Source organism: Athene noctua, chromosome 1 (genome assembly GCF_965140245.1).
Source record: "Athene noctua chromosome 1, bAthNoc1.hap1.1, whole genome shotgun sequence".
Taxonomy (NCBI): domain Eukaryota; kingdom Metazoa; phylum Chordata; class Aves; order Strigiformes; family Strigidae; genus Athene; species Athene noctua.
In genome coordinates this window covers 255887373-255911804 of record NC_134037.1, presented here as the reverse complement: position 1 = coordinate 255911804, position 24432 = coordinate 255887373, and the positions used below count along the sequence as shown (strand labels likewise).

At 37.7% G+C, this 24432-nt stretch overlaps 1 protein-coding gene across 3 annotated transcripts in view; it reads right to left on the bottom strand.

Moving 5' to 3' along the window:
* Positions 1-1046: 1046 nt before the first annotated feature.
* Positions 1047-24432, bottom strand: part of GRM5 (glutamate metabotropic receptor 5) — a 277466-nt gene continuing 254080 nt past the window's right edge. The window contains exons 8-10 of one of the 3 annotated variants that reach the window (XM_074917515.1): positions 16034-16129; positions 14303-14464; positions 1047-6553 (exon numbers count right to left, since the gene is read on the bottom strand). In XM_074917515.1, coding sequence (XP_074773616.1) covers positions 5731-6553; positions 14303-14464; positions 16034-16129 — 1081 coding nt within the window. In that variant the 3' untranslated portion in view covers positions 1047-5730. The remainder of the gene's footprint in view (positions 6554-14302; positions 14465-16033; positions 16130-24432) is intronic. The other 2 variants (XM_074917523.1, XM_074917533.1) reach the window with 2 other exon arrangements.

Below are 24432 nucleotides of genomic sequence, written 5' to 3'. Positions count from 1 at the left end.
TAGACTTGGTTGGCCACTACCAAACTTCGATTTTCTTTAGATGAATATTAATCTGGAATGATTTAATTGACCTCAACAGGCTAAGGTCCAATGTCAGTCAAGGACTTCAGCACTTAAAGTTACACAGTGTAATACGTATCTTTTTATGCTATTTGTCTCTAGTGTAGAGGCCAGAACACTTTGTTAAATGTCTAATCTTACTGTGAAGTTTGTGAGAAGAGTTAGGTGCCCAGGAAAGCAATGCAAGAAGGAAAGAGATGTCTGAGATTACTCAAGCTATTATGGAAATGCAACGCACAGAAAATACTAATTTTCAACTGGGATCCATTTCTGGACACAGCTATACTTTTTGTTTCAAGGATAGGTCACTTTTGTAAAAGATTGAGGGAAATGAAATGAGTCCCTTTTTTTTTTTGTCCTTGGTCTCAGAATAGTGGGAGCCCCAAATTTAATTCCTTCACCTATCCAAGAAGACTTAGACTTTTTCCACAGAGGGGTCTGAGAACTCCAGATGGAAGACAAGATGGTTGCAGACACAGAGGTAAGAAAGGGCATTCTGTCATGAAAGCACTTTTCAGGAAAACATTTAAGGGTTTTTTGACATGACATGTAGTACAGAAAAAATGCTGTCTCCACTTCTTTGGAGTTAAAATACTCACCTGGTCCCTACTCCAGAGATTTTTGAAGTATTTTTATTAAATTGTCATATATCATCCCTAATTATATCAAGTGTATGTCCTATCAGGGTGTGGAGTAGATGTTCCTTTTCTACTTCAGGACTCTCGAATTTGTTTCTGTCTTGTGAAGTTACCTTAGTGAGATGAGCACTAAGTCATTAGAGCACTTTCCAGCCAGGAGGAAGATTTCAATCACCTCTGACAATGGTAGGGTCTGAATTTAGGTCTTTTGCCTTCTGCCTGACTGCTCTAAACTCAAAGCTATTATAAAAACAACAACATAACCAGATCCACTACCTTCAAACAAAGAATGATTTCTGCTCCAGTTTGTGGTGAGTATGATCCTGTTGGTTTATGTGCTGTGTGCTCTGTGTAATCACTCAAGGGATAGACAGGGACTTAACCTAGGAACCACTGTTTTCTGTATTCCTGATGGGTATTAGCATGAGTTATGTGTAAAGTTCCTTAGATGTGTCAGGATCAGGGTAGTTCTGAGCTTATGCAGACATATAGTGAGAGATGCCTGAGTAAGGTGGCAGTTGAAGAGTGGTTTTAAAATTGAGTTTTAAATGTAGGTATTAAATTTTGCTGAAATCCTAATTTTAGGCACAAAGTCCTTTTTAGGGTCAGCCCTGACACTCGTCTCCGATACAATAAAAAAGTCACGGTCACATTATTAATCCTGCGCATAGTACTCTGATTTCCCTAAGGACCTGACATTTTTCGCATGCTGGTTGTTGCTGTCATGTTTTTTTCCTCTCACCTCATAAATGATGTATTAAGCAGAATAACAAAGTTGCACACTTTCCTCTACAGAATTTACACCCACAGCTATGCTGTCTTTCAGTTTGGACTTGGTCTCGCTAAAGAAAACATCCCCAGGTGAACTCCACTGTCATCCAGAGTCTGAATCATGGATTGGCCTTCCCATTTACTTTCTTTGGAGATCTTATTCTCCCAGTTTTGATCACAAAGTTTTCCTTTTGCAAACACTACAACTGAATAAACATCCAAGCAAATAATATTTTTTTTCTTTTAAATCTTTTAACAGTTAAGTTTCAATTAGCATTTCACTTTTAATTTGCTTTTGTAGCTGGAAATCAATGGAAGAAACCAGCACCTTGTGATAAACCAGGCTCCTATGAAACATCAGCAAGTGCTTTGTGTACTGTGGTCTAAAAACCTCTGGTCTAAGGTATCTGTATAAGTCTAGGCACCAAATGTTCAAAGTACAAGGAAGCACATCTCCAAAGTCATGCAATTATTCTTCAGAGCCAAATGAAAAATACAGTTCTTCTTCGGTATTGCTAACACTTCTTCCCAACTGGCCTGCCAGAGTTACACACTTTCTTTCAAAAGCACAGTTTCCAGAGGTGGTTACACCTTCACTCTTCAGGGCTGGCCTCAAGCACAAAAGAAACAAGTGATTTTCTGAGGTCCCTGTGGTCAAGAATGATGATAGTTTCAACTTTTTAAATTCCCTTTCTGGCAGCAGCTCTAAATTGGAAGGCAAATTCAAGTCATTTAGTTGGTACTTGCACATTCTTTAGTTAGATTGGAAAGTGATCATGATTGTAACCTTTGCTTTTATGTCTGAAAAACCCTGACATTGTATCTTAATGTCCTAAACAGAGACTAGCATACAAAGAGCACAATGAAATCATAATGTCTGTCATTCAGAATTTTCTTTTTTCTCATGTCAAACCCACTGGCTTCTATCACAGGACTTTGGAGTCTTGCAAATCTCCCACTAGGATCCTTTGAATTACTACTGCAGTCATTACATAATTATTATCTTCTTCCCCAAAAAACCTTTCTTCCCTTTATTGAAATCCAAACGTACCATACAAGGTGACATTGGCTCATTACAGCCTGTACAATTAAAATGGATTCTGCCTTCTTTAAATGCCACTAAGGATGACCAATCTTTCATTAAAGATAGACTGGTAACAGGGAGGTACAATCTCTAATCCTGTGCAATCAAAATTTCTGCTGCGGCTAATGGATATTCAAAAGATTCGTGACTCTTCCTGAAGTGAGAGTGAGCAAAAGTGTTTAAAATTTGTGTTGTGTAACATTAGGGCTTTAGCCTCTTAGAACATCTATTCAGGTGTTAGACTGAGGGGTTTTTGTGTGTGCGTGTGTGCGTGTGTGTGCACATGCATTCATATATCATCTTGGCAATATATATGAAAGTTGTCAAGAACCTCTGAGCAGTAGCTATGGCCAGGCCTGTGCAGAACTGCAATTTGCGAGCAGAAGAGGTATATATATGCTGAGTCACTCTATTTCTCACTCCTTTTTACTGATTTGATTTTTAAGAAAAGATTTTATGTCTGTCTGTATAATCTTTATTTCCACTGTTGATTATTCCACAGTGTAGTGAAGCCCACAGATTTTAGCAGGAACACATTAGTATTAAGTGTCCACCAACATAAGAAAAGACTATAGAAATGGGAACCTAAAAGGCTAGGGAAAGATCATGGTGAAGAATGTTCTAGTATGGACATTGGTCAACATCTTAAAATATATGAGAACAGATAGTAAGAAAATTCCTTTGAAATTCACATTAACTATCTCAGTACACTCTGTATATATCAAAACAATATTGCACTGGTCTAGATTCCCTAAATGAGAATATTTGTATCACAGACCGATTGGACATGCTTTTCCCTTAAATGTGGGTTGTAACCTGTGAAAGAAGATGCTTTCTCCTAAAGACATGGGCAGCTAGGGAATGATGAGACATGCTAGTACTGTGAACCAGAAGGGCAAAACCATGTTCTGGTCTGGAAACCATACAGCTGCACAGAACTGAGTCTGCGCTAATCAGTAGTGCGAGGAGGCAAGAACTACACAGAAGCAACAGGCACCTACAGTCACAATGGGGTGTATCTACCTGCCTTCTGGAGGAGAGCTGTTTTGTGACTGGCCAGTTCATGCTATAGGCATAGCTACTAAATGACTACCTGGCAAAATAAACATGCCCACAGACTGCTATTAGAAAACACTGCCTTGTGAGGGATGTACAGAGTCACTAGAGTGTCTCTGTGAGGTGCTAGCCTGGATTCAGTCATCTATTACTTTTTTTTTTTGTTAATGTTGTTGAGCAGCAAATTGGGGTGCAGCACATAATGGTGAAACTAGCTTCCCAAAGGAATAGAAAATGCTCTTTGCTAAATTATGTGAATGTGCTTTCATCTTTTATTTGTTTGTTTGATGAAATATTTATAATTTTGGACATAGGGGAGAAAAAGGGTTATGAATTTTGATTGCAAAATCTTTGTTATCTTTGAAGAAAAAAGATCTAAATGTTTTGAAACTGAAACATAGCAGCCTTATTTCAAGGCTCCCTTCCATGAGGCTGTCTTCTATATAAGGCTACATTAAATCAACTTTGAATTGAAGTACATCACTCACCACTTTATACTATCCTTAAATAAAATAAAACAAACGCATAAAATTTTGGCACCTGAGGACAGCTATGTCATGAAGGAGAGAGCCAATACAGTGTGTGTTTAGGGCCTGACTTACAAGTTCTATGTAACTACACTTATCAAAAATTATTTAGCTTCTATTCAAACTTTAAAACTCTTCCCTGCCTGTATTAAAAAAGTGCTGTGACAGTATGAAGTGCACTAAATTGTACTACCTTGATATAGGAAAAAAATATGAGGAATCCCCTTGCTTCCTCTGTGAGTTGCTAAGAAACAAAGAAAGACTCTGTTGGTTCATATATCATTAGGTCTTCTCTGTTTTGACCTTTACACTGTATTGCTTTGAAAGTATTTTTTCTTTATTTTTGTCACAGTTCATAGCTGCAAGGCATGAGCAGCTAAATAAAGTTAAAATTGTTGCTTATTAAAGAGTAGCTAAATCACCTCTAAGCAGATTTTGACACAGGATTTTTTTCCCCTTATGTATGAATTATGATTATGACAACCTTTCCACTGACAGTTAGCATTCATCATAATCCAGATTCATCTCCTAGAATTCTGTCATTCAAAGTATGGAGAAAATCCTTAGGGTGTTTACCTGTTCCTTACAAGCAAAGACTATGGGAGCCCGAATAAGTATTTTAACTGGTAATGTTAGCATAAGAACGTCCATAAAAATGTGTTAATTTCAGTAGGGAGTGCAGCTATAATATAGCTTTGTAGTGCTGCTAGAAAGAGAATATTCACCTCAACAACTTGCCCTGATAAGGGAATTACAAAACAGTACTCCAGAAAATATTTTTTGCTACTTCGTTATTAGTTGGCAACACGGTGAAATAGTCAGGAAATCTTCCTTGGGTTTTGTTGCTGTGAAGGTGAATCCAATGTTAATAAATTGAATTTTTGATACTGGTAGAAGAGAATTTCATAACAAATGAGTAGGTTGAGAAGTCACTTGTAAAGCCCTCCATATTGCAGTCACTCACTGCAAAGCCTCAGCTTAGTGTTATCCACGTGTAATGTATCACGGACACAATATGCTTCAGCAAAAAGTTTGGTAGTTATTGAACATACATTACTGCTTTTTGAGATCTTCATAGAAAAAAAGAGAAAGAAAGCTTGACAGGTTGGTCCCAGATTTGAGTCTGTTAGAAAATGTACATTCAATGTTTGGTCTTCTATTCTTGATAAAAGATCAAGGTTCATTTCTGGGTAAGGAATCAGAGTAAACAAACAAACCATTGTACAGTTGTTTACAATCTAGTTTCCCCCCCACCCCGTATATTGTACACACGGTTCATTGTAATACTAAAGCAAAGCACTTGGTATGTAACTGATACAGACTCCTTATAAGCCCTCAAAAATAGATTCAGTGTTTCTGAAAAGCCCATGTTTTTTTAAGGCCACGATAATCTGCCAAGAGTCATTTTGTCTTTAAAACAGCATAATTAATCTGATGTTTCCACTTCTCGAGTAATTCCTCTTCTTCCTCTCTGTTTCTCACAAGATGACCCAATGCCTCTCTATCTGCGTAAACACTGGAGATCTTGAAGGCTTGGCTGTCCTCTCACTACTTGCTTGTAGTTGTTGAGATCCAATGTTGTCTTGAACTACATTCACAGCGAAGAAGAACTTTGAGTATAATCTCTGATGAGGAGTGTGTCATACTTTGGGGAGGATGGGATACAGAGAGCAGATTCAGAAACCGGAGAGCTGGGAGATGCACTTCCAGAATCGATGGAGTCTCTAAAAGGAGAAGGAGGAGTTAAAGCTACCAACTCCTCAAGGTCTTGCTTGGCTGATGGGGTCTCTGAAGTGCCTTCTTTGATGCTGCCATTTGAAGGTTTCCTCGCTGACTGTGAAGCGCCATTGACTTCAATGGCAGGAAGCGGTTGGATCTCTGCAAACGTTGTCATTGTCGTAGGCAGCTGGATTTCCCGTGGAATCAGGTATGAAGAGCAGAGAGGAGTGGCCACCATTGTCCCTGGAGTGGCTGTTGAAAGCATCATAGAGTTCAGCTCGCTGATATTGGCTGTAAAGCGAGTAACCACGCTACTGATCTGCTCCATGAGGGATCCTTGAGAGGAGCTACTTCGCTGAGGAGGCTCTGACTGGAAGGTAGGGGCATCATCTTCTGTTCGACTAACGGAGGCAGTTCTGTGGCTCAAGGTGCTGATAGGTGAGGGAGTCTGCGGTCGATACTGAGCTGGGTATTGCTCTTCTGCTTCCGAAACATCGTAAAGCGTTTTGGCACTGGCCTCAGGAAATGTAGCGCTGCTACTATGTCGGCTACTATCTGTGCTTTTAGAAAAAGGCTTGATGACTGCAGTTTGATTGGGATTTTCTTTTTTGTTGATGTGGATTGACAACCGCTGCCAAAGGTGTGCTCCTCTGCTGCTTTTCTCATTCTGGGCCCAGGAAACTGATTTCCCATTAGAGCTGTAAACAGAAATGAGATAAGACGGTAACTTGCATCAAAGTTAAAACTATAATCACTGTACCTATACCAGGGGTATGTGGTATCCCAGAGGTTATATTCATCATAAAGCTGTCTGTAATTTCATCTATATCTCTATCTACCTATTGCAATATATCTATATCGATCTATCATTTATACCTATATGTTCTAGGAAAACAAGCAGAATCTGCCAGCTCATTTCACAGGCCATTTGTGCATCCAGCGGTGACCTACTCTGCTCTGGTTCATGGCCACTGCTGACCCCTCTGTTGCTGCCCTCGGGACATAGGCATTGTCCATCTTGGGGGAGGGAGCAGCTTGATGGTTTCCTTTCTGTTGGAGTGGAGTCAGGAAAGGGGGCTGTGGGACTGAGGGATGCATGGAGGAGTGAGGAAGAGGTGAGTGATTCAAGGGAACAGATGAGAGACCAGCACTAGCTGGATTTTGGGGGCAGGTACATAGGATGGACTGGAAGCATTCAGTAGTAAGGAGCTTAGTGTAGGGTGATGGCCATGGATTCCTGGTATGGGGCAGGGAGGTAAAATGGGAGATGAAGCAGCATGGTCCATTATGGCTGCAAGAAAAATCTGTTTACATCTTAGTACTTGGAAGTCCTGAAGTGATACTCTTCTGAAAGGGGCTACTCTGACTGTGGGTGGAGAGATGATTCTGTTGAGTGACCTCTTGTTCATCAAGGTACTTGGTCACCACTTCTTAGCCACCACTAGCTTAAAGAGCATAATTTTTTAAATTACAGGTCAGCTCAGAGAATAAAACTATATTCCTAGTAGGAAAGAAATAATGGACAAGCTATACAAGCAGCTCCCCGTGGTGACCTGAGTTTGGAGTCAGCAATAAAAATTTTGCTCTACTCTCCCGCAAAATGAGTCCTTCTAGGGTATTTTCTCTTCAAATCCCATCATGTCCTGCTCTCTATCAAAGTTGCTCATTTTTCTCCACTTGCTACCTAAGCAAAGCCAACTGTGGCACTTAGAAACACATAGTATGGAATCACTCTTTTCCCTTTACACCTTCCTTAGGCTGATGGGCTGGTGTTTATATATATACATTAACCTATAGTTCTTTGGATTAAGAAAGATCAATAGAAATGTTTATTAGCTGGAGCAGACAATGACTTTGAAATGATGTCAACACGAAAAAAGTCTCCACATACAAATAAGTGTGATTTATATATAAAATGTAACAGAACTTTAAACAATTCACCTTGTTTTCCAAAACATTTACTACAGCCATTTAGGATTTTTGGGAAGACAACCACATTGTAGACCCTGGCAGAGCATCACAAATTTGTTGTTTGTTTGTTTGCTTTTTAAGCCTGAAATAGATATACTCACACATGTTAGCCTGCAGCGTAACAGTTTGCAAGACACATAGTTTACTAAACACAGATGACTTTATATCAGCCTTCATGTGGAGGCTTGCCATGCATTATCAGATTAATAGCTCTTCTGATCATCTAAAAAAAAAGTTGTGTGCTGACTGTAAACAAAACCTTCTTCTGGGTTCACATCCACAATTACATGGAATTATGATGGATCATGTAACACAACATACGCCCACAGCTTTCTCTTTTAAAAGCAGCATGACAGAATCCAGTAGACAAACACAACATAAACCAGTGGGTATTTTAAGAGAACCTAGACTGGGAGATGATCTGTATGAGTATATAAGCTCTCACCCCTTTGTTTCAGCGTTAACGAGGATGTTATCTGGATCTTAGAAGTTAACTGTTATGCAACTACCCTCAAAATGCCAGGCGGAACAGCTGGTGGCTTGTAACTTGCTGTTCAGACAGTCCCTCCCTTTTGCTGTACCTTAATCTGAGCAAGCAGGAAAACCAAAAACTAACCTGTATCACTGATCACTTTGACTTTGCATCTCTGTGGATGCGATTCTGAGCTGAACAGGGGTTGGCACTAACGTCTTCCAGAGGAAAACTGTTACCTCTAAGGATTGCGTGATCCTCTCACTGGTACATGTACTCGGTGGATGTTGAGAGCTGTTTGAGAGCCCTGGCTCCTTGGTCATGCTGAGTTCTGAGCTCAGTGGGACCCTGGTGCCAGCAGCAGAAGTAGAATTTGGATCATTTGGCAGGCGAGATCTCGCCTCTAGTTCTGGTATGATGACCATGAGACCTCCTCCCAACTCCTTCGGAGTTTGAGCTGGACCAGGAGGCTAGGTGACCCAGCACTTGTAGCTTTGGCAGAAAGAGAGAGCCTAGTTCTAGTCCTGGATGTCCTCCCTGGTGGGGTCTCTTAATTTCTGCTGAGTTCAGAGTTCAGAGGAATCTGTGACAGACTTGCCTGCTGCAAAGGTGAAATAAAAGCCATTAACATGAAGGATTAGCCAATGCAAATAGAAAAACTTGCCCAAAGAAAGAGATATATTCTAGTACCCCTCCTGACTTCAAGCACTGGCTTATTACAGAAACCCTATGGCTTTCAGTGTCTACATGAACACTAAATGCATGTAGACACTTTCAGTCGACTGAAGGTCAGATTTTAAGAGATTGTGAAGGGAACATGTCATTCCCTCCTGGGCCACCATTCAGAAGACAATTATTAAGGAGGCTGAGGAGCCTGGGGAAAGGAAAAAGATGAAATCTAGGGATTTGTCCAGCCCTTGGCAAGGGCAGCGGATAGTTAAATCTTCAGTGGAGCAGCTGTCACCACCCACCCTGAATCCCAGTTTGGTTTTGTGTCAGTCCTGGCTGATGCACTCATTTACTGCCTTTGCGCTGTGCCCAAGAGTAATCAGGCTGTATGTGTGGCTCTCATGGAGATCCTAGGGCTCTAAAGGACACCCAGTGGCTGCCTGATGTAAATTTTGCGCAAAAGTCTGTAAGACTTGACCATTATTCATTGCAAATTCCTTAATATAAAAAAACTGAATAGGAAGTAAGCAGCATTTTATCAGTAAGGAATGAACCCAGCAGTTAAAATCCTAGTAGTTTGCCCAGCAATTATTGGAATTGTTATCTCAGAAAGATATCATCCACTTCTTCATGCTGCACCTACTTACCACAAATTCAACAATGGACTGAGGTGTGCAATCATTTATCAGCTCTATGAAAGGAGCACCACTTGTTTTCATATATTAATATGAAGCTACATTATGGTTAAATTGCAGTGATAGTATTTTACAATTCTGCTCAAACTGCTTATTGCTACTCTGTCAAGTTAACTGGAAACCACTGCAATGCACACAATTTGAAAATAAATAAAGATAGATCAGAGACATAAACTATGATGTCTACTAATAGGATTGTTTACATTTATTATGCCCAGCTTTGCCATGACCGTTTGATGATGGGAAACTTTAGGTCAGTGACATTTTAGTTTTCTTGAAAACAGATTTTGACTTCCTCAGATGAGAATAGCAAAAGTACACTTTTTATCTCCCAAAAGAATTTCACTGCTAAGTTTGATTGAATACACATTTTTCTACCCTACTCTGCTTAACTGCTAGTACATTGCACCGACTAGAGCAGAGCAGAGTACACGCCATATCTGGAGAAGAGCAAGCCCCAATTAATCAGTGTCATAATTTCCAAATCAAAATGTTAGCTAAATAATTTTTTTAAAAAAACCAACCAAAACCTTTTGCATGGCACATTTTTTATTTTCTTTCACTATAGGCTAATTTATGTATGAGAGGGATTTCCTCAGAACCAGTCATACTAATTGTTTCTTCAGTCTCTTTACTAAAAGCTGCTTCAATTTTGACAGCTAGGGTTTTTTCCTAGCTTGCTAGACCTACCATGATATAATATGTACAAGAAATGAAAGCAGTATAAACAAGAGAACTTTTGAAGTGTCTGATATTTCAAATATTTCCTCTACAGTTGTCCACTTGCTGACAGAATAGTAATTAGTATTGTTCCTCATTTTTTTCCCTTACTTAATATTTTTAGAATCACTTAAGTTTTGTCATTACGGTGTTGTTTCATATTCATAAGGGATATTACCTGTTTTTTATCCACTTAGGTGATAAGAAAAATGTTCCACTCCCCTCATATATTTTATTTTTACTGTCTAGAATAGTTGGCTTTGTCCTTTATTTTGGTTGAGGTAGCCGAAGTTTTGTTTCAGCTTTGCTTGCTTTGTGGTATGATTATTTATGAGATGGTGCACAGCTATGCCACCAGGGTTTCTTTAGCCTGATGCTATTAAAGCAAATGTGTTTTGTGAAGTCCTTCAAAATGCAGAAGAAATGAAAAATGGGAAGAGGAATTGACAGTCACAGCAGCTGAAAACTCTCATATTTTAGCAAGGGTGTCATTCTCATTAATTACCTGAAGTTGCTAAAATTAATTCTGGTGATGAGTGCTTAGGGATTAGTATTGGGTCAGTTACTGAAAGCATATGTAATTTGAAAATAAGTCACTTATTCTCTTGTTAATATCTTTAAATGAAATAGGAAAATCAGTTTTAAATTATGGAATTTATTATTTTCTAAGAATGCATAGGTACATAGTATTAGTCACCAGTGGAAACTGGAATATAAGGGGAATTAACAGAGATTAATATAAAAATTCAAGGGAATTTTTGTTCTCTATCTTGTATCAATATCAGTATCTGATTCCAGTTTTGAAATGATACTGCTGAAAACAGATACTGGACAATAACTTGATGGAGACCTGTATGATCTGTTTGCAACCTGTCCTTGTTGGGGAGTGCAGTTGATCTGCCAACAACCTGATTGAAGAGGAGTTTGACCCTGACAAGATTCCAGTGTACTCTTGAGAAAGGGAAGCTTTGCTTCAAGCAAATAACTTTCAAGGAGCTGCAGACTATACAGCAGGATGAAGTAAGCAGGGAGGAAACTGATTAAGGTTATCCAAGGAGAATGTTAAAAACAACTTTTTGACCAATTGCATTGTGATACTCTGGCACCTGAAATATATAAAAATGCATGCTTTTAGCAATAAAAAACCCTAGCTGCTTATTCACCCATGTGAGTGTGTGTGTGTCGCTTAGTCCATCTCTACAGCGACATGTCCTCACATGTATATAATAAGGAATGATATCAAATTCTTTAATTTATAAGTTCATACATGAATGTTCATATTTCAGAACACTGGTCTAAATTTTATTGAGCTAAAATTGGCAGAAAAAGTTGTGCTTAGATGTTTTAATGGCTGAAGTAGAGTGTTCCATTCAAACTTGAAGCAGTATCTTGTTTATTAAGAAGCTGACGTGCAGACCAAGCCTGTTTGTTAAGGACAGTGTTCTCCTCTCTTCAAGGGAAAAGTCCTTCTGTCTTATCCACAGAAGCAGCAGGTCATGGCAAGCAGGATATGTCAGTACTTAAAGTGGTCCATACAACTTCTTGCCAAGGAGAACTCTTACACAAAATAAAGAGTAGGAAGCTTTTGTTCTTTTAGTCTCCTGCTGAAAGCTTATTAAAGACTCAGCGATACTCTGCCTGAAAAGGATTTGTGTGTTATCTGTAGATTTAATTAAAAAATGACTCTTCGTAAGGGGTGATATCTGTGTGTGCCTGTGATGTATGCAAGCACAGGCGCACATGTATTTTGTTTTTCTGGTCTTGTCATTTGAGCCAGCCTCAAATCAATATACATTTTGCTTGTAGTGACCCAAGTTCTTAATCCTTGGGAGAATGCAAGTGCCGTGCAACATGCTAAAAACACTGAACTGAACTAAGTAGTTGAAGTGGCGAACTGCAGTATACCCATATGAAGAGGTCATAATTTCTCCTGGGACTCTAGGACAACCTGGATGACTGCCTAAAACTGGATGCAGAACCTTAAGGTGTCTAAACTAGGTCAGTTCTGCCACTGTAATGGTTTATGTTGTTGCTATTCCTCTCATTTTCAATAGATTTTAAGGAAACTTCTAAATGCCTATATAATTGTTTCTCTGGGTGAAAGCCAATTCTGCCACACACAAATAACCTGCTAGTGATATATTACTCAAGTCATTTAGCTTAAATTATTCCCATGTTGCTTGTTCTATGGAGATAAATAACAACTGAAACACAAAAGAGGAATTATACATGGTGAAAATTCATTTTGTCCTGTCCTAAGTTTTGGGAGTAAATGACATATTTTGCAATTATTTTGCAGAGTTGTTTTTTATTAACAACATTAAGAGCATTTATTTATATTGTTCCATGAACTGTAATCTCATGATTTCCTCATGAAAATCATAGATGTCATCTATATGAATGACTTTAATGTATAAGAATGAAAGAAACTATGAAGGGAGAGATAGTTGATGGACAGAAACTTTGCCAATGCCCTCCCAGTGCAGCCACAAGTGACACGAATGCTGGCAGCTGTTTCAGCAGTATGCCTAATTAGAATAGGAATTGAAGTGTCTGGTATTTGAATGAAACATTTCTAGAACATCTATTATTGTGATCCACAATGCAAAAATGATTTTGATACAAGATGGAATTTCTTTCTTCTATTGAAATTGTTAATTAAAGCAGCTAGTCCTTGGTTTTCTTGTTGTTCAAAAAAATGTCACTTCCAGCATCTTCTATCATATCTCTGCTACACTGAAGCATCCTAGTGACAGGATGGAGCGTGAACAATGCCACCTCTGGAGCTCTGCTGTGAGCTCTGCTTTCTGATGCACAAAGATTTAAGATACTTACAAATTGCTTAGTCAATATGTTTTTTCATTTTTTTAATTGATAATTTGCTAAAGGTATAAAATGGAAACTGGGAAAAATAGGAACCAACAGGTTATGAGATCCTGAAATCTGGAGCGCAAGTAATGCACAAGAAAAGAAAAAAAAAAAATAAAAGAAAGATTAGACTCCCAGTTGTAGCTCTAGAGGCAAGGGTTGTTTTGAATTCTATCCTCTGCAAAGAGCATACAATTGGAGGAATTTCAGGTGTTTGGCATGCCTGATAAATAATTACAGAGGTATTTATTCACATGGGACTTATCAGCAGAAAAAATATTCTTATGTATAATTAAGCATTCTTATTTGTTGCATTTAATCCAATCAGAAATGCAAATATGATGCAAGAAATGAAAAAAACACAGTGTGATACCTGCTTTGTGAAAGCCTCATAATACATTCCATTTCAATAACTGATTGTATCAGATATATGTGTATGATACTCACAGGTGATTCAGGATGTAGTAACTTCTCTTAATCAGAAACATCACACAGTGTACCCCTTACTGCTATTTTTATGTCACTTTTCATCTTGAAAAATCCCAAGGCATTTGCAAGACTAATATACAGACAGTTAGGCCCTGTTGTGAAAAATATCCACGATGGGGTTGGAACACAAAGATAATATTGCATGAGGGATTTCAAAACATGAGTTGAAAGATATTGCCCAGGATGAAATCGCACAGGATTTTTTAGACTGAAATGATCTAAGTGGGATTTGGTCAGTATCATGGGACCTCTTCGTCCCATGAGATGATGACATTTTTTTCATTATTCACAAACGGTCAGAACCCTGCATCTGTCTTTTTCCATCTGCACTTTATCCTAGTGACTTGTAGCACTGGTCTGATACTGAGACAGAAGAATGGCACCTACTTTCCTTTCTGTAACAACTACGTTCCTTTCAGGACACTCCCAGACTATTCAGTGGCAACTCTACTTAGCTCATGAAATTTGACAAGAACCACTGGCCAGGACACTTTGGCTGAAGACAACAAAACACAGCCATCAAATGCAATTGCACTCTCTGTTAAGCAGCAGGTGTTCTTAACTGTTTGAGTAGGTCTTGCAGCTGACAGTCTTGCTGTGGAACTATTAGACTGACACAGTTTCCAGTCTTTTTGACTGTTAGGGCATCCTCTTTAACAGGAACCTTTTTCTCCTCTCTACTTGACTCAGATCGATTACAGTCTGGAATGCAAACAGATTCTTCACTGTGAAGATATAAAATATAAAAAAGAAGTTTTTCAAGTGTATATATATGGCCAGGCAAAACAGAGCTGAATAGTGTACAACAAAATACAGTTGTTTGACATTTACATGTACTTTTCTTCTCTTTAAATTTCTCTTATATAGTGACTCCAGATAGCTTTTAAATGAAGAATAAATGTCACTGAAGGCAATGCAATGTAGGAAAAAAACCAACCTAGACAACAGACAGACAAAAAACAGAATCCCATATGACAAAAAATAACAGGCGTGTATACATTTTTTACAACGCTCAGTAATGAACGTTCCTGATGTTACTTAAACAGCAGGAGCCCCCCAGGTGCGTGCTATGTGGTGTTTTATAGCCTTAGATACATGAGAGAATGATGTTGTACCCAAGGGGATCATAACACTGTGCAAGTGTTTCACTGAACACCCTCCTGCAGCGATAAAATTCACCTGTGATGTAACACTTTCAAAGAGTAAAGGTATCATTTGGCCATACTGTGCTTTAAGGTCACATTTACAACACCTTACAGGTGTTGATATGAAATTAGTAGATCTTTTAATAAGTGGTAAGCAAAATGTTTCTGACTTGTAGTAGAATGTAACACAATGATACAATGCTTATCAAGATTATTGTTTCATGAAAGATTTATAATCACCTGACACATGTGGCTCATTAATTTATTAATGGAAGTGTCTGGAGAAATGGATTTTCTGTCCTATGAGAGAGTCCAACATTTGGAAATCTGACTGGACTCAAAATCAGATAAATAGCTGAAATCATCAAGTATTTCACACAATTAAATAGTTTGAAGAATTTTAATATAAAAACATCAAAATGACCATATTGAAACAGTTCATCTCTGAACAGTTTCAACACTGAAAAGATGCGGTATTTGATATTCATTAAAATTGTAACACTGGTGTATAATATCATGCAATATACAATGGCCAAAACAAAACTAAAAATAAATAAATAAATGAAGTTAAATGGAGAAAGTTATGAAAAAGAACCCTTTAAAATGAGTTTGAAACCTTTCCTTAAGACCATTATAGAACTCAGCACTTTCCCACAAGGTATTTTGATTGAGAAGAACCAACATTTTATACTGAAAATGTTTTAATCAATTAGTTCTTCTCTGTTCTTCTTAAAAGCTCTTTTGATTACACCTAATGTAACCCCTAATACGTAGCAGGACCACCATGCTAGAGGAGCTCTGGAGCTACTTACTCCCAGTTTGAATGCTGTCTCTCTTCATCTGCTCTACTGGCTTAATGAGTTAGGTGTAAGTTTTCTCCTCCCAAAAAGCACCTTATTATGACAACATCACACAGGACACGTGGTTTGGATCACTTGAATGGACATGGTGCAGGGTTTTTTGGCAGTCAGATGGAACACAGAGATCAGCAGTGGCCATATGTTTTCTTTTTTATTTTTCTTTTCTAAACATACTATATGGGATGCACAGGAATTACAGACAGAGGATCTGTCCTGGCATTGTCCCAGGGCTGCTCCTCTTGTTCACAGACATATCACACTGCCCTAAGGCCACTTGCTGTTTGCTTACCTGGTCATTGTAGCTCTCCCACCATTCCCCATACTCCCTTTTGGGGTGAAACATTCTATTTCCGACTTGTGCGGGGCCAGTCTCCTGCCTTTGTACCTAATAAATCACGACAACAACAGGAGCAAACAGAAAGAAGTGATTGTGTGCTCAGCTTTCTGTGACAGCTGCTGTGCAAAGGGCCATGCACATGAATTCTACTGTGGCAGTGGTGGGGCATAGTGCAAAGCAGCCGTGGGACTGGTGGAATAACTGCATAAAACCCCAGATCCGTGCTAAAGCAAAGAGGGCTATGCAGGAGAGTTGCTCACCTTTTTTCTTTTTTTTTTTTTTTTTTAATATATATATATATGAGCCAAAAAATTCTACAGAATACATAGCATGCTAACCTTTTGTCTTTAATATTTTTTCGAGTTAGGCCAAAATGTTTGGCTAAACAGTTTAAGGGAAACAACATTTAAATTAAATATCAGTGAGAAATCAGCTGGTGGCCATGTTCTCAAACCTAACAATCTTTTTCTCTGATCCTCCATCTCTGTAACATTTGAGTTGTTCCTCTGTTTGTCAAAGCAAGCACCAGCATGGTTGATTGCTTGGATAAAATTGGAGTGGTGTCACAGTTCATGTCATGAATGGGCCTTCCTCTCTCTGTTAGCAATAAAAGGAGGCTAGATGACTTGTTGAGATGTAGACATAAAGTCAAGTGAAATCAACCCCAATCCTAGAGCCCAGTGCGGTTCTGTGACAGTTTTAAATACCATACCTTGCACTTGGATGAAAAATCCACTTGAATAAACAGTTTAATACTTGAGGATCTAATTAATCTCTGGATATGATACTAAGATAAGGCCTGGTCATTGTTTACTCTCTGAGCACTTAATTGGGATGTGAGCATTGAAGAGGTCTTATGCTGGCTCTCTTCCCCGTGCTGAATTTAACCCTAATTGTACAAATTCTTGTGCTAGGTGTTGAAATACATATATAAATGTTTTAATAAAATTTGGGCTAAATGCCTGCAGATGTCTTCTCAAAGAGTTTGTGATACCTCATTCTCACATGCACTTTGGGTATTTAACACACTTCTGTGGGGAAGCTTCTACATTTTAACACTGCTAACATTACAGAATAAATAACTTATTGCTTGCCCATTGACCTGATCTAGACAGCAAAATGTACCTTGAAGAGAAGAACCCTGTAAAAGAGCAATAACCTGAGTGCAACACAAAGTGAGGCTAAACTCTGGATGCAGTTGTAGTAGATCCTCAAAGGCAGTGTATATTGCATAAATAACTGAGGGAGAAGCTTAGTGAATCTGAGAGTAAACCGGAGACAGAAAAATGTATTGTGTTCAGTGCAGAGAAGTCCTTTCATTACAAATTATAATCTTACGGAAGGGAAGGAACAACAGGAGCTTTGTGGACTGGCTACCAAGGTTTTAAGTCAATCCAGAATGCAGTATATTCAGTGCTCCCAGTCAGGCATGAAGCTCACGCAGGACACATACATATTAAATGGAAGCTGATTTCTAGAGCAGAGAAAAAAGTGGAGGGGCTTAGAGAGTAGGTAAAATCACTGAAAAATACAAAGGAAGTCAAATTGGATCATAAAAATTCAGTTGGGATAGCCAGAGAGAAAGAGCAAAGAGAAAAGAATGTGTAGAAATTTCACAGGAAACAAAAAGAAATAAAGTTGGGATGAAGGTGTTAGACATCAAATAAAGTAGAGTTTAGGAAGAGCAGGAAGGAAACACGGTTACATTTAGACCTGATAACCAAAAGAGATAGTTTGTGCCCAACAAGATAGAAAAAGTCAAGACTAACAGAAGGAATTTGGAGACTAAATGCTCACAGTAAAGTGAATACTAAAAAGTAGCCAACAGAAGGAAATGAGGTAAGTGTCCTTGGTAACTTCATCCTGAAGAACCCCTGGTTAGGATGCATGTGACGCAGATAAACACCCCAAATGGCCCATTCCCCAGTCATTAGCATAAATTTTACTGGTGTGAAAGTCAGCAAAGAGACTACTATGAATCTCTCAAGTTTTTTTATCCACTCAAGAGCAAATTACACCATCAGAAACAGTATGTTGTCACAGACTTGCCCCAAAGCCTTGAACCATAGTAACTGCTCCACTGCCACTCATTCAGTGCTGAATATACATGATATTATGAAAACAGTGACCAAACTCTAACCAACACTCCTAGTGTGGAAAGTGCATCTAAGGAGTGCATAGAAGGTGTAAAATTATCTGGGTGACCATTCTGGAAACACAGAGGTTCTGTGTAAAAAAGGATTTTCAGCTTTCAGAGCAGATAAAGGACATGATTTTGTCTCAGGATGTCTTGCATTAGAAAAATGTCCCTTTCCTGGTTGTTAAAAGAAATGATTGCTTTAAAAGAATTAATCTGAGGAGAGAAAAAAATATCCTCAAACATTTATTTGCAGTTGTCATAAAAAATGTGAAAATTAATTTGGGATTTCAGCTGAAGAAGGCATAGAATACTACAGTGTGAACAGTATTAGGAAGAATAGATATTGTCATTTCCAGGACTATGCATATGTTACAAAAGAGAGAAGACTTTGCTTTTGTGCAGAGAGGCAGCTACTAAACTCTGTTGAAGGATTTAAAAGATTCTGGGTCATTTTTAGTCTTTCTTTGGGGTCTTTGGGTGTGATATTGTGGGCTGTGTCATTTTTTTTACATAGTGGGTGAGTTGTCTTAAGAACAAGCTTAATGATACATTCTAATATGTTTCATAAGTGTTGATCAGTGACAGGAAATTTGGGAAATAATTGTCAGTAATTCAATCACAGTGGTTCTTGTCTATTTGCCAAATACGTTGTCACATCACTCGATCATACATAGCAGTGCTCTGCACTTCCAGAGGTGATCAGTAGAGAGAAAGAAACTTACTCCTGGGCTGAGAGAAACCATTTCTGTACTGCCTTAACTTTTAGTGAACTTGATGTACATGTGATACATGGCAGAAAACACCAGTGTGACTGCTTGGGTTTGACGTACTGTGAAACCTTTGCCTTGCCTCCTTCACCTTCCAACAAGACTCCTCTTGTGGACCAAAATTAATGGATGCTGTGGGAAATAAAGGGGGAATATGGGAATCATCACCCTAAATGAGACCAATAATCATCCATTAAAATGATGCAGAAACCTGTTTTAATGTGTAGATCCCTACTTTTTTTTTTTTTTGTTCTTTCCAGTGAAGGTGTTGGCCCCTGTCGTGACAAGAGCTGATAGTCTTTAGATATGGACTTTATTAGATTCTGTCTACACTTTAGAACCAGGTGCTGGAATTCTGGTGGTCCTGACTTCATGTTAGAGTGAGACTTAGGTGTGCTCAAGGCCCCTTCTTGCCCCTGCTCTCTCCTGGTTTCCGTGCAGAGGGCCTTGGATGCCTTGACCAGCAGTCCATTCCATATGGTGGTACATCTCCTGTCTGGGGGATGTTGAAGGGCCAGACCCAGAAGATGTACCATAGCCCACATTTCTGTAGAGTCTGGTCAAAGACTTGGTCAAAGACTTAGTCAAATCCTTGAAAAATAGTCTATGGGTAGAATGTGGGTAGTAGTACACAGATCCTGTTAAATTATCTGTGCTACACTGGTTGAGAAAAAACACGCAAAAGACAAGTGCTTGCAAGAGAAAAAAGTAGTTTCAGAAGTAGTTTCTGTCCTCTGGAAAAAAAAAAAAAATCCCAGCAATTAGAACTGGCTTTTACTCTTAGATGTAAGATTCTTTTTCTCTCTCCTTTTTCAGTAAAAGGTTTAACTAACTGAAAGATATCTCAGGATAACTTTCATTTTTTTTAATGCAATACAAAGCAAAGGTAATTTGCCGTGCTGGAGATGGAGAGCTGTGATCAGTCCATATTTCAAATGCAATCTCATACTGCCATGCAGAAATGTTATTAATTATTGAGTACCAAATATGTGCTTGGTACTGTTAACCCCAGAGGAACAGAGTAGCTCTGATCAACACAGGAGTAATGTCCTGGTGAAACTGTACCTTGCAAGAGTGGAAAAAATGGTATTTCCACAGAAACAATTAAGAAGAGAGAGGTGGTACAGCCAAATCTCATTGTAGGGCAATGACTAATCATATATTGGGGACTTAAGTTCAGCACTGCAGTGACTAATTCCTAAGATTCTTGTTAATTAACGGGGTTCCAATTTTTGGTCTGAGATACTCAAAATGGTATTAGGTGTCTAAAGCATTTTCTGAATCAAGTTTTTGCTTGCAAGTTAACAATAATCAGAGCAGGTAGTATCTATTATTTCAACCCCAAACCTCTCATTTTGGCTATTTTTCAGGAATAAACCTGAAGCAAGAATTTTTTTAAAGCCCTGAAAGATGAAATCAATGGAGGAGAGGAGAGGGGATTCAGAAGGCTTTACAGATGAAATACTGTTTCCAATAGTTGTCTTTCATAACTTTTAGAGAGTATTTTCAATGTGCTTATGCCTGGAACTTGGACAGATTGCTGAATGTTACGAAGCTATCCACCTTTCTTATTTTAATTGTCAGATCTTGCATACATGTAGTATTTTTCACCTGCAATATTACTTGGTCTTGATGTTAAGAAATTATAAAAAAATTGCATTTCTTAGCAGCAAAGTTAGGCTGGCCTTTAGACTAGGTAAGACAAAAAGTATATGAAGTTTTCTATGTAAATAGTAAAAAATGAAATATGAAAAATATTTACTGTTGTCACTCTAGGGGCTGCTTTGAACTACAGTCGTGCTGCGTTCTTGAAAATCAGTTCTGTGAGATTGGTCATGGTATCTTGACATTGCATCACATTGCACTGAATACTTTTAAAGGGGTATCAGATTATTATGTGATGTTTTACCATTTACATAATGGCTAGAATAAATTATAGATTATTAGGCATGGCACTTCTTGTTCTTTAAAAAAAAATCAGCATATATACATTGTTTGCTTAATAGCACATTTTCAGCAAGTAAAATTACTTAAAAGCCAAACTCACAATTATTTTTTTTTCAAGAGCAGCATAATCTTTTTTTTTTTTTTTTTTTTTTTTTTTACAGCTTATTCTAATTAAGCAATCATATGTAATTGCAGATGGTAAATTAAAATTGCATTTTTGATGCAATGATATACAAAGCGTTATACAGGCTCAAGGGAAGATTAGACCGAAAGAAAATATTACCAGTATGTTTATTTACCTTCTTCCAGAAAGGGTATTTCTGAAGTGTTGCACAAACCATTGTATAGAATTTCTGTAAAGTAAGGTCTTATTTACATGAGACTTCTTCCCTTTCTATTCACTCTGCTGAATTTCTGTTCTCTCTTCTTCAGGTATATATTAGAGATGCCATAGGAAGGTCTCATTACATTATTTGTTTTTTCCTTTATTACGTTGAAAAGAGAAGATATACCACATTTGCTTTCAAGCATTTTAAAGATTAGAAACTCCTCTAGGTTTGTGAAATGGATGGATGGGGGCCTACTTTGCAATGCTTTACCTTGCAATCAAGCTTAACATGACATTTTTTAATTTTGCTGACGTATAAGAAAGAAGTTTCTCTTTTACAATGCCTTTTATTGCTTGGATCTGTTATGCTATGCTGTATATTTAATATATCAACTCTAGTATTTTTTTCTAATGTTTTGCATCTTTAGTGCTTGTTTATTAGATTTTTAACCTTCTTCTGCTATCTCATTATTGGATAGTGAACTGTAAAATGACTTAATATTTTTTGGCAATGCATAGTTTTGTTATAAGTCATCAACTGACAGCATACCAGATAATCACTACAATATATAACACTATAATTGAAACTATAGCAAATTAAAAGATAGTTTTGTGTTTATATATTTTAGCAGACACCTGCCTTGAATTTCAGTCACAGTTATTAAAAAACATCTGTAACCAGATGCAATTCTAAGTAAGTTGGCTGAAATTCCAGCTCTTCTGCCAGCCCACACAAATTTTCAGTATTCAAGTCCATATACCATTCCTTATAATTCACACGGGTACTTCCTTAGTGGCAGACTGGCTCATGCTTTTGGACCTTGGAAGGAGGGTGGATGTCCCAGTCTTTTGTTTGTCAGATTAATTACAATGCTAGTTCATATCAAAGCTGCTTTGGAAAGAACCAGCAGTTCCTTTGGTAGACAAACCTGCGCTCAGGTCAGAGGGTGGTTTGCAACAGGATCTGCATCATGTATACTAATGGACATGAGACCATCTGCATGGCCTCTGTGCTCTTCAGCATGTCTGATAAGGACAATATTGGTATAGTATACAGTGATGTATATTCATCATGAGAATTTTGGGAGACAGGCTTGAAGATGAAAAAAAGGTAAAAGGGGTAGACACTGCTGTTAAAAAATAGAAAACTCCTCTTCAGTTCTTTCTTACCCTAAAAAAACCATCAAACTGCTGGGTCCCGTCTTCACTTTCTTTTTTGCAGTACACTAGCAAGACTGCATTTTGCAGTCTAGAGCTTATTTGTGTAACAGTAGGCCAGGAACTGTTTACAGTATAATTTAATTTGCACAGTTCAGCTATGATGTTTGGTTCAAAGTGATGGGTATGCTGTCTTAATAATATAAATAATTTAAAAAATTAGGCTTGAATACATGTGCTCAGTTAATGCAGCCAGACAATTCATATCAATCAATCAGTATTTTAATTAGATTTAAGTTGAGGGGAAAATTCAAAACAACACTAACACTGTACACAAATTAAATATCATTGTAATCAGGTCATTCAAGAATATCAGTTCATTATACAGATGGAATGTTTTAGCAGCAATTTATCAAAATCTTTCAGACCTAATACCTTTCACTGAGTTTCATAAAATATTCTTCAGTCATTTCACAATATTTGAAGTTCAATTAATCACAGTATCAAGCTTGTCCAAAAAGACACCAAGACTAAATTATTTATGGAAAAATGAAGGACTCAAACCATTCAGTAATCTCTCAATCTAAATTTTTGTAGCATATTAGATTAAAATAGCTCCAAATGATCCATTTGGGAGCTCTTTCATTAATAAATGCAGACTAATCAGTCAAAAGTATAATGATTTCCTCTGAACAGTCAAATATTTTTTCCTGCATGCATAAAAATTATTTTCTAGCAAGACTATGGAACAAACAAATGATATCTTGTTGTATCACTATGGCTAGATTTTGGTTTTTAAAATGAGAACAATACACAGTGAGCCAAACCTTCACCTCATATAAATTGTTGCCTGCTCTAATGATGTTACAACATGTATGAAGCTTACCCTTCACTTTTTTGCCATCGTCTCATACTACAAAACCATCTAAGCACTTCTATGCAATTTGTAGTTGATGGTCCCCTTAAACAGCAGCTGTAGAAATTAATTTATTTTTTGGTATATGATGATTTCTCAGTGACATTTTTTGCCTTACAGTAATCTCTGGTCCTGTTCTGTGCAGCACTTTCACTTTTCAGATTCTACTGGGATTCATTGCACTGAGATGAGCAACGGATAAAAGCTAGTCAAATAGTCAAAGTTCAGGGATGTTGCTGATCATTTATGTAATGTAACTTCTTAAGCATTAGTTCTCCTGATTTACATTCTTCAGTAATCTCCTGGTTAGTTCTCCATACACACAAGAGTTGATTTAAAAACCTAAAAGACACCAATAAATTATTTATCTGCTCTATAAAACTTCAGGATTTCAAATAATCAAATTATGTCTTTTTTTTTTTTTTTTTTTTTTTTTTAGTGAAATAAAACCAGAATTGTAAGTCTTTTAGCATAAAGCTAATATAAAGGCCTGATGAATAAGGTACTTGTGGGGCACAAGAGACCCAGGATGGAATCTCTCCTCTACCATTGTCTGACATCCAAAATCACTGTTATTTTCACCAAGCTAGGAAATACCTCTCTGTCTTTTCCAATCAGTGTTTATTTTATACAAGACAGAATAGCATCACCAGGCTTCAGTAGGAAAGCAATCCATACTGGCATAACTGAAAGACTGCTGATATAACTCTGATCACCAGGAGTATCTCAGCCCTTTAGTTGTGAAAATTGTGAGTATGAACCTATAACCCATGCCCTGAAAAAGTCTGGTAAGTAAAAAGATTTTACAAATTAATTTGGAAGAGAAGTGTAATGTTCTTTTATCATCATTCAAAATGTGTCAAAGAAACTGTTCAAGTTGCATATAAATGAAGACAAAATTGCCACTTGTACTATAAGAAATGTGTCCCAATAGATTATGCTGTGGCAGAAACTCATGATCAGTATCTTTCTCAACGGGAGTACATGTGAGGAATGTGAGCTAGCTTCATCTTTCCACCAAACTCCCCCAGTTTTCCTTGTACTTCATCTTCTTTACAGGACTGAAAGCTCCATGTCAAATAACAGCCCTGTTTA